Source organism: Diadema antillarum, unplaced genomic scaffold (genome assembly GCF_040938485.1).
Source record: "Diadema antillarum isolate AM-2024a unplaced genomic scaffold, OU_Dant_1.0 scf00000071, whole genome shotgun sequence".
NCBI classification, from domain to species: domain Eukaryota; kingdom Metazoa; phylum Echinodermata; class Echinoidea; order Diadematoida; family Diadematidae; genus Diadema; species Diadema antillarum.
The window spans coordinates 503,008-514,686 of NW_027270960.1; the positions used below are offsets into that span (position 1 = coordinate 503,008).

The window sequence follows — 11,679 nt, forward strand, 5'->3', positions numbered from 1 at the left end:
TGCATTTAATAACAACAGCCAAGTTCTTGTATGTTTGCATGCATCTGAACTTCAAAGCTGATTTTGCCATGACTTATCTGGTGGATGCCATTCTCATCATTTCTGTAGCAGGTTTTGGAAAATAATGCAGAAGTTCCATGTCAACGAGAAGCTCTGAGTCTGGTGACAATAAGATTACCTTAAGATAACAATCCAATGTTTGGCGACTGTATCAGGTTTTCATGGTGACGGTTCACTATGAACTTAACTCACACAAACTGTGAGAACACAGAAATGGCAAGCCTTTAACATCATCCTATATGACAAACAAAAATTATACAGCTGTATAACATAACACATGATAACAAATAGCCAGCAAGAAAACATGACATAGTTTATACTTTATGTATCTTGGCATTTGATACTAGAACATCTAATTTATGTTCTAATCTGAGGACCCTATCTAAAGCTACAGTGCAGAGAATAGACAAAATGATGGACAAAGGCACTTCCGCATTCCTCTGATGGAGGGAAAGAAGACAAAATGAGCATCTGTATGATTCTTACACAAGCAACAAAAGACACTTAAGGGTAATGGATGACAATTCTGTCAGTCATTCACATTACAATTTACAGCGGGTAGGCATGATGTACAGAAGTGTTTTCTGATGATTCATTAATTTACCAGGAATATAATTTGGTGCAGTGTTTTCCAGCAATATTAAGTTCATCACATATACCACTGAGCTAGAAATAGGGGTGGAATCACATCAACTGTGGCTGAAGAAGCGGCTCTCTTTTGCACTAGCTCACTAATTCTACGAAAAATTCACTGATAGATGGCCATGGACATAAGAGGTGCATGTATCAAATTTCAGATTTCAATGCAACTAGATTATAAAATTCCACTCTCTCTCTCTCAGATCCCAGAGTCTATTCAAAATATAACAACATACTGATAATTAAATAACATTTAACTGCAATTTGCCTTAAAACAGTCACATATTGGTAGACTCACAATATGCAGTAACTATGCACTCACAACTTTCCACTTTGCTCCCACTTGACCTCACATCCAATGGCTAGATGATCTGATGGGAAGACTTGATTGGGTAGAGCTACATGACTGATGATGTCATCATGTGAGGGCATGGGGATTTCCCTGATCACGCTGAGGTGATGGCTGTCAATCAAAATGTAGTCTAGTGACGCAACAAATCCAGCTACAAAGTTGGTGTACCTCTGGCTCATGCAGGCATTGGTAAAATCTAGGTCATGGGTGAGGGTCATACCTCCGCAGAACTCTGCTTTGCCTCCTACAGGACAAAATATATCCAAAAAAACATGATCAGCTAGATCCACTAACACTTTACAGAAAGCAAACATGACTAAAAAAATGAACTAAAAATGAACACTGGAAAAAAAGAATCATGATATGAATATGAGATGTCAAGGTTGGGCTTGAAAGTAATACCAGCTGTCATGACCTCTCTATGTCATGCTGAGATATGTCAAAAAAAAGAAAGAAAGAAAAGAGAGAGAACAAAAATTCATACAGTAGGAAATACTGAGTAAGCTAAAACACTTACCAGCATACCACTGGACATGATTGGGAGAGATGTGCTTCTTGGATATAAGCTCGAACACACCAGGATCAGATGTTTGACAGTTAAGGTCTCCACACAGCACTAGTGCTAACTTGCATTCTGGCAACTGTGAATAGGAAATTTAAAAGAAAGACACATTTCCAAAGCATATTAAAATATGTGTTTCATACACACACAAGTTTTTTATTTTCTTAAAGAAGTCAACACAACTTCAAGACATTTGTCTGAATCCAATGTTTTTAACTCATTGATTTCATAATGAAAGATACAGTCTTACGTGGCAAACGGTGGGAACACTGAAGGATACAGTGTAGATGCAGATGTTTAGAGGAAGAAAAGAATTTTAACAGGGATGCCAGCTAAAATGAAATAAAGGGCCTGAAATCCATCTTCATAAAGTTCCTTTGTACATGAAAAATCCTGAACCTTGAAACTGCCAGGGCCTGAATTCAGGCTTTTGCCTGAAAACTGGTATCCCTGTTTTAAAAAATCAACAAAATAAGCAGTTATACCACCATTTTGTTCAATTCTAAAATTAGAAGCATGACTACTTGAGAGAGTTACATGTAAATGTGATGAAACCCAGTGAGTGATCTGCAGTGAAATAAATAAGCTCAACTCAACTCAACTCACAGGTATCAGGGGTATGCGTGCACTTCACAAGAAAATGTAATTCACCACAAAATTCTGAGCAGAGTCTGGTAATTGATAGCAAGTTCTGATTGTCTGAATATTGGTAAATCATTTCAAATACCATAATACCAGCACTTAATCACAGCTCATCATGATTTTTCTGAATAAACTCACTTGCAGCCTTACATTGTATAACAAGTTAAAAAGCAGCTACATATCTTGGTTAAATGAATATTACAGTATACATTACCATAATTGCAGGCTTTGCATGTAAAATGACATTACCGGTAGTTGATTTTAAGTGTCAAAATGTTTATAAAGTAAAAACATACAAAAGGGATATATACTGCCTGTCCCAGTCAGGATGTGCAATACATGTAGCTCTGAAGCTTTTAATTGAGACTCTAAGTCAATCCCCCGTATTAAAGTAAACTTTTCCTTGGACTTGCCAGTCAGCAGTCATGGTTAGGCATACAAATGCACATGAATTGTACGAGAGTAGCTGAAAGATTGAATGAGTGAAACACACCTTTATTGCATACTGCTGTTGTATCCTCTGAATATGCCTAAGAATGACTATTGCCTGTATCAGACGAATGTGGCCTGCTCTCGGGTGGAAGTATAGATGTGTATTGGCAACACATAACAGCCGAGTTGGATTATGAATGTCTTCCAGAATAGCTACCTATATTTCACAAAAACAACAACAACAGACAAACAAAATATAAAACAGACATAAAGCACTGGGAAAAAAATAATTTAATAATGCAAATATTTCAGAGAAATGTATATGGTCTTCTGATGGGAAAAGACAATTTCCCTGATATATATCATGCATACATCAGACTGGTCCACATCGTGAATGAGCGCAGCATGTAGCATGAAAAAACAACAAAAAACAAAATAAATCTTGATGCTGTGCACAAATGAGTGTGCATGAAGTGCATGTCACAGGCATGACATAAATATTCTCTAGCTACCGAAGTTGATGCCAGCTCAAGGGCCCTGGAAGCTCTAGGGGTCTCAATCTTCTCTGGTGCTATACATGTCTTAGTCTTATTTGTGACTATTTGATCACTCTGAAAGAGCTGTTATCAAGGGAGTAACAAAAAAATATATAAATATAGCTGCATTTCTAGGTACACTTTCAGACATATTGAGCCCACTTCCAAGATTCTTATTGTCTGCATGGCATCAGTTTGTAGCAGGGTGCCTGGAATATTGCACATGTCACACAGGGATGTAACATAAAAATTTCAGCATGTTGCTGCGACACACCTAAACACTCTGTATGTCATTAAACTACAATAAGTTGACAGACCATCAAAGTTGTATACAATTTTATCAATATGAATGGCATCTGCCATGAGCATAAGGATGAACATATTTAGGATTATCAACCTCTTCCCTGGTTGGCATGAAAAAAATGTAAAATGCAGTGTCCACTTTGTTGCATTTACTTTTGACAATGAAATGAAAGTTTTTCATTTCTTTTCTTTTTTTTAAAAATCAGAACACTTCTTTTAAACCATGTCAGGTTGGTGATAGTACAAGGGATATCAACATCCCTCTGAATTTTTTTCAAACATTTTTGGAAATGAAAAAAAAAAAGACAGAGGATGCTCTGAGAGTATCTACTTCTTTACAGAGACATACAATCTACAGCATGTGTATAGACATGTCAAACTTGAACTTATGACGTTACATACTGTATTCATCATGACACATAAATAAAAGATAAGAGGTGAAAGAAAATTGTCAGCCTGCTGTGAAAACATCGCATAATTTTCCTTCATTTGTATTTCTGTCTCCTGACATTATTTTTCAAATGCAATGCCATGAAAGACAAATTACTCCGTGCAGAGGTGTATTACAAATATTTTGGCCTATTTTCTGTTTAAGTTCTCGTACATTTGCAAATATTTCACTTGGTGGATTTAAAGGAGTGCAATGTAGTTTGAACATGGTGTGGTACAAGAACCATTGACAATGAAAGTACAAGTTGTCAAATCTATGGTGATGTACGGTGTCTCATTACAGCAGTCAGATTATTATGGAGGACTCACCTGGACCACGCTAGTCCTAGTAAGGACCTGATTCAGCATAGCTGGAGATTTGGAGACTCCTTCCAGTAAGTCCAAGTTTGCTGATTCAGTCTCAAATGCTTTGGCCAAGGATGCATCAAATTGCTCAATCAGTCTGAGAACACGAAATGAGACAATACACAATTAAGTATTACTTATGATAAATGTCCTTATTTTTCTGTGTTATGTTTTGTTGGAAGAAAATGAGAATGGAAATAAATGAACTGAACTGAACTGAAGTATTCTTCTTAATTGCTATTAAACCATACCCATGCCATACACAAACTTGTATGGAAACCTAGGAACAATTGTCTGGAATATACAAATTGGGTATAAGAGTAATCTGTGTACAAGAATACAAAGTCACTCACAGTTTGACAGAAAATATGCGTAGATCACGATTCATCATCATATAAGCTTATTTTATACACTGGAAATAAGATCTTTGAATGGGGTTCAGTGTGCTCAAAAATAAAGTACTGCAATGTGATAAGGCAAATGAAATACCCATGAAATCACATAGTCTGATATTACACACAGATACTTTTAGCAGATCATTTTAGATTATGTATCCACATTTTTAAAGAGTGCAAATATGCCCATTACATAACTATATATAAAGCTTTGCTTTTTTGCCACTAATCAAGCACAAAAAAAAGTGCCATAAAAACTTAACATTAGGCCCTTAAAGTTTGTTGACCCCTGCCTCTGACCTTTGACCTTGTGGTGCCCATCCACTCCCCAAGGGACATCTACCATCCAAGTTTTGTCACAAAACTGACCTATGGATCAAAATGACCCATAATCGAAATGCGCCATAAAAACTTATCATTGGGCTCTAAAAGTTCCTTGACCCCTGCTTGTGACCTTTGACCTTGTGGTGACCATCCACTCCCCAAGGGACATCTACCATCCAAGTTTAGTCAAAAACGGACCTATGGATAAAAAATTATGACCCATAATAGAAATGCGCCATAAAAACTTAACATTGGGCTCTAAAAGTTCGTTGACCCCTTCTTGTGACCTTTGACCTTGTGGTGACCATCCACTCCCCAGGGACATCTACCATCCAAGTTTAGTCACAAATTATGACCCATAATAGAAAGATCCTCGTTCCCTGACATGGTCTCCACAGGAACACTACGGTGTCGCCAAAACGGAGACATTGGAAACGGCTCACATTGGGCTCTAATAGTTCATTGACCCCTGCCTGAGAGCTTTGACCTTGAGGTGACCTTCATATATGGTAAAATGTGGAACTTTGTATGATCCCTCTTCCCTCAAAGTTTGATCGCAATTGAAGTCCAGAGTAAAGAGTTATTGAAGTTTTTGTAGCGTTACGGACGACGGACTGACAGCTGGCGCCGCAGGCGATCCCTCAGTCTCCCCTCACCTCCAGTGGGCTCGACAAAAAGGAAAACTGGGTACCTACTGGTCTGAAAACAGGTCGGACCAGTAGAAAATATGGGTTAGTGTTCAGCCCTGCATAACATATTACAAAAGCTCATAAAACACCCTTATCCAAAGCACACAATTCTGCATCTGTCTTCAATGTGCCTGAAGTAATCTTTGAGTCACTACCCCCCTTCCCCCATCAATTTCTTTAAACCGTTGAAGATGAGTCACAAGTATACTCGGGCAGGTGTCTATGGGAAATGCGTGTTGTAGCAAAATCAGCCCGTCCTTAACGGGTTAAGACCTTCACTCATCTAGGAGACCTCCTTGAACATGTACACATAAAGCTCCTTGAACTGTACTGTACTGTACACATGTATTACCACTTGATCAACAGCGTACCTGAATTTGTCTGTTCTGTAGAAAAGGGCTTCTCCCTCTGGCATTTCCTTGCCTTTGCAAAGCAACAAACCCTCAAAACCTTGATCGCTGAAAGCTGGCTTGAGACAGTGTTGAAACAATTTCTTTCCACACTCCTGGAGGCACAGAATGTCAGCATTATAACCTGCCCATATAGAAAACATTTGAGAATCATGCAGCTTTTAGTTACTGAACATGAAACAATCTAGGCCTACCTGTGTACTTTGCCACAACTAAAAAAACGTATCAAAGGGAACTGCCAGGCCAAGGAACATTTTTTTTCTTTATTTGATTTGGCTTTACTGACATTTGTTCATGAAATATGTACTATGTGTATAGCATGGCTATGACTTCTGTGAAAAGAAAACCAGGAAATAATATGTGCCATTTAAAGGATTCATCGCGTGCTATTATATGAATTACATGTACATGTACAACTTTCAACTGTTTGTGCATTCTAATGAGCTGTACATGTTTGTTCTATGCTTAATGCTTATAAATTATCGGATGTAAGGTATAGGAAGTTATCAAGCATCCACTGCATGGTGGGTTTACATGAGATACATACAAAATGTAATCACACATGCAGGCAAGGTGGTTTGCAACCAGGCCAGTGTCATGTTCCCCCAATGTCAAATGCGTCGAGTTTTAAATGTATATTACAGCATGGAAACCTGGCAAAAATTTCCAGAAATGTTGTCCTTTAGTGTAAATGGTAGGAAGTTTTTATGTTAAAATAGGTGTGGTATGTTTATGATGATATACACTGTATTTGTCACATAGAAAAAGGATAGTCCTTTTCAAGCTCAGTTCCCTTTGATTTGAGCTTTTTTTGAAAGGGCAATCACAATACATCACCAATTAACATCTAATTGGTAAGAAGTGATCAAAGTTCAATCCGAGGGTAAATCTAAAAAGGAAAAAGTAAAGAATTGATACATCTCCCAGAGAGAGATTGATGTAATGCAAATGAATTAGAGAAACTCTTAGGTCATGGAGAAATTACAGAGCTATAGAATTTTGTAGTTTCACATGAAATGCCAAGATTCATTTATATTGTGCAGTTAAACATGTACATAAATTTGTGAGTCACTAATATCACCATCTAACAACTTACCATCTATTATGGCACATATTACACCAATATTCTTAGTTACATAAATATCTGTCTCTCATCAAGACCATGAAACAATTATACATGATACAAATGCATGCAATTACCATCATACAACTCGAACAGACACTTGTAGTAACACCTGTATGAGTTTTCATCTTACAATTCGATGCTTTGTAATATCAATAGTAATGATTACCTTCTTTTCAGAGGGCATACACTGCAAGTTCAATAAATCAGGCGTCTAATTGTGTACTAGAACAGTGGTGTGATAACAAAGGATAAATGCAGAGTATCATTGTCTGTTGTATGTTACTTGTGCATGCCACTTTATATTTCCAATAAAAGCTTCAAAGTCTCCAGGCTTCTACGGAGACAAGATTTGATAATGCTAAATCAAGGTGAGAATACAAATTTGCTTCATGCACTGTCACTCATTCTGTATTCACTCACAAGTACACTTGTATACAGTACCATCATGTCTATGCAGCAAGGTGGTCACTTCCCTGGCTTTAAATCCATAGAGAGTTCGAAATGATGGTGAGTATACAGGTATGTGAATAGAGGTGGAAAGTAGTGTTCAGTTCAAACGGTATTTAAAGCTTGCATTTGCGGCAAGTTGTATGGGATGGAGCACCAAAATGAAATAAATACAGGCAATGGACTGCCAAGTCTCCTTGTGGACGATGGACATGCCTGTAAAAATGTAGAGGTGTTCTGCTGGAGGCCAGTCATGGGGTCAAGTTTACTCTGGTAAAGGACAGGGAGGTTGGTGCCACACTGCCTCAATATGGGATTATCACATCTCAGGAAGCTGGTTTGGACCAAGGTGCACAATATATATATGCAAAAACATTATGAAGCCTGTCAAAACAGCAGATGGCATTCTGCAGTCAATACTTATCTGGGTAGATTCTATACATCATATCAAACTCAACTACTAATTTCAATGCAGTATTTGCGAGCTTTGTGCGTACATTTTTGTCTTTGGCATCAATCAGGGATGTTGTAGTTGAATCATCCATCAGGGATCAATATCCATCCTACAATGTACATACATGTACGTATTGTATGCACAATGTCATCCACTGCTACTGTATCAAATAATCAAATGAGTATCATTCATATACAGTAAATGATGATAAAAACTTACTAAAGTGTGCACACTATGTTTACCTGATATTTCCTTGAGTAGTAGCTGTTCTCTGTAGTCAATGTCCAGTGCAGCTGCAGGACAGTAGGGATAGAGGAAGTCCCTAGAGTAGTCTGAATCAGCATACGTATCAGCAAGGATATTATATGACATGATTCTGAAGCTACAATAGCAAAGTAAAACAAAAAGAATAAAATCACAAATAAGAGTACAGTACAATGTGGACATCTGCACACACAATTGACAACTCTTAATACTAATTATTTTGTTGTGTACAGTATGTGTCTATGTGTGTATGTACAAGTGGAGTGCTTCATCAGCTGGCTTTCCAAAGGCTTGGTAGCCTTGAAATATCTCCTCTCATCTCATAAATTTCACTATGACCTATAGTCGTTCATTCGAAATGCAGAGCAATGAACACTGTCAAAATGAAAAATTTCTTGTACAGCTGTATGTACGCATATTAGCAAAGAGCAAAACGTCCCAACAGAGGTAGATTTGTCATCGGTGGTGCTAGGCATTGTGTTTTCATAGTCGATGTACCATGTGTTGATCAATGCATTTCCGCTTCCTAAGCGCTACATGCAAAATATGTAACAAGAAAGAAAATTTGAGAGGTGGCTGCACATTGATTTCTTGGGACTTCCCAACAGAAAAGGATCTGCTTCTATGGGAAAAAGTACATGTGTGTGAAAGTACATGTATATAGTATCAGACAGGACACAGTTACTGGACATGGCATCAACTACATGGTAGGGTGAAAAGTATTTACAACTGTACATGCAAATGCTTTCCCCAACAGAGTAGAGCACAAACACAAAAAAACTTTGTCATCTTGAAATTTATCTGTAGATTTTCCATCTCAAGTGAAACTCTAAAAATCTTCATATACTACAGTGTACAGTAACTAGCCCGACCATGCCCGGCCAGATGCCATGTGAAGCATGTGTACAGCAACAGGGCTGTGTATAGTTAATTACTAACTAGAAATTAAACCCACACAAAATAGCACTGGAAAGTTTTCTTTGATTTGTAGAAATTTGTGAAACAAGTTTCATGGATACAGGCCTGAATTAATGCTGTCTGATACTGACTGTATTAGTCTAGTGTTCAATAATTTCAAATATAATTTTCATGAAATCTGAATATAACATTGCAAAGGTCATCTGGTGAAACAGTATGGACCCCTCACTAGTAATACCCTACCATTCCTGTGACGTTCTCTCATTTGTGAATGCATGCCTCTTTTCGAATGGATACGTGGCAGGTCCATTTTGAACATCTCTCATCATCACAACATGCTTCTCCTCTCCTTCTTTGATGCCATTCCTTGGCAAGCACACAAGCTTTAACTTTGAACCCACATCCCGTACTGATGGGGTGTAGGTTTTCTCTTGTCCAACTTCAATCCATTCATCGTTTGAACCACTGTGGACAACTGACGTCTTGTTTAACTGCTTGCTATCATTCACGCCATGCTCACTGTCACTTTTCTTCACACATCGGAACCATCTGTATTTACAGGCATCTACTGCAGTAAATTCTGTCACTACTCTTGGAAACACTGGACATCCTACGAGTGAAACAGTTGGCAGAGACAGCTGTAAAATCTTTGGATAATTCCTACATACAGAGAAGCTTGTATCGTTTATGCATAAAACTGCCCCGTCGATCCAAGCAGCTCTGTTGCACTTTTCCAGGTCGACTTGCACATCGTCCATACACAAACTAACGACAGGCTCGCTGTCGACCACATTAGTCGCTTCAGAGGTGGCTAAATCAAGTTTCATCTTCTTCCTCTTCTTCATCTCCTTTTCAAAATGCTTCTTCATTGTGCATTGGATTCGTGAGAGGGCCTTACCTACAACTTCTGTTTGCGGTCGAAGCAAGCTGCTCTGTTTATCACGATACTTGAATGAAATACTCATGTCTCCTTCACCGTCGATGCACCTTACAAACGCTCGCCCCATTACTATTTCCTTTTCTGACGCGAATACGGCGGGAGGGGGACGACTTTTAATAAAAGTTCGCAGTACTCGACCAAGTGATTTCATAAAATTCATAAAGATATCAACTCGACAACGTCGTTTACACAAGGTCAGAAAGCATCAACGCCTAGCGAACCGTGTGTCCGCGTGTAGGCTAGTGACTGACCTGCTAGCTGGCTTCACACGTACATGTATGTACGTATCTCTTCCTGGGAAGTATTGCGTAACTTGTAGGCAACTCTCCAGCGTGTTGTAAATTCGGTGCCAGCCAAAATCGGCCTGTGGACAAACAACTCGGCCTTCGGGTTTCTTGTCTACTCAGTATTTGAATGAAACGAAGTACATTACAATGTATACTAAGGGCCTACCTCCGATACTAGTACATTGTAGTTATGATTTCGCTGACGATACTTTTTTGTTTCTTTGTTTGTTTGACTATAAAAATAAATATAAACTATAAAATAACTTTAAACTAAAAAAAAAAACAGTTATAAAGTTATAAACAGTTGGATAAAATTGTTAAGGAAAGCATTATAACCCTGATAATGACACAAGGAACAGCGGGATTCGATGCTGTGATCCGGATCACCGTCTGGAATTTTCGTCATTTTTTTGTACACACAACCGATGGAATATTGTGAGGGTATGACATGGTTAGCTAACTCATTTGCATATTCATATCCACTGCACAAGAACTGCATGTTTTGCAGAAATTAGCAATACTTCAAAATGTCCGACTTTAACTTCGTTAAAGTTTTCATCCGATTTCAGTCAAATTTTTATCAGACTAGTTATATTTGGACTGGATTTCCCCTTAACAATCATTGCATTCAATTAAAAAGTAAGAGTTAGTCACATAAAGAGCCCTGGACAAACAGACTGAATTCCGTATAACGATTTATTGTTGTGTGGTTTTGTCATGTAGGCCCTACGTCTGTTCAAATTATCATTGACAATCTAAAGTCACATGAAGCGACAGAGCAGGGAAGGGGTGGGATGATGATATGTATAGGCATAAGCTCTTACCCTCCGACTCGACTTTTCATTAAAAAAAAGCAAGACGATGCGTTGGCTATAGGCCCTACATTAAGTTGCACGGAAAAGTGCAAAACAAGCAAAATTGAACTGTTCCATGATTCTCTAATCTGCTGATCAAATCATTTGAAAATCTGATATCTATGAGCATTGCAAACGGGATGGGGTGGGGGTGGGGAGGACTATACCCCCTCTTTCATGAGGAAGCTGTAGCGTTTGCCTTTTTAGAATTGAAATTAAGATGTGGTTCACACTTTTGGTGGCATATTTG

At 38.2% G+C, this 11,679-nt stretch overlaps 1 protein-coding gene across 1 annotated transcript; it reads right to left on the reverse strand.

Moving 5' to 3' along the window:
- Positions 1-1,017: 1,017 nt before the first annotated feature.
- On the reverse strand, positions 1,018-10,486 carry LOC139716959 (2',5'-phosphodiesterase 12-like). The gene is made up of 7 exons (XM_071628484.1): positions 9,592-10,486; positions 8,409-8,548; positions 6,101-6,263; positions 4,286-4,418; positions 2,749-2,904; positions 1,569-1,692; positions 1,018-1,295 (listed from the first exon to the last, which is right to left on the reverse strand). Exons 1-7 carry the CDS (start codon positions 10,446-10,448, stop codon positions 1,018-1,020), a joined length of 1,851 nt encoding a protein of 616 aa, XP_071484585.1. The 5' UTR covers positions 10,449-10,486.
- Between the last annotated feature and the right edge of the window lie 1,193 nt (positions 10,487-11,679).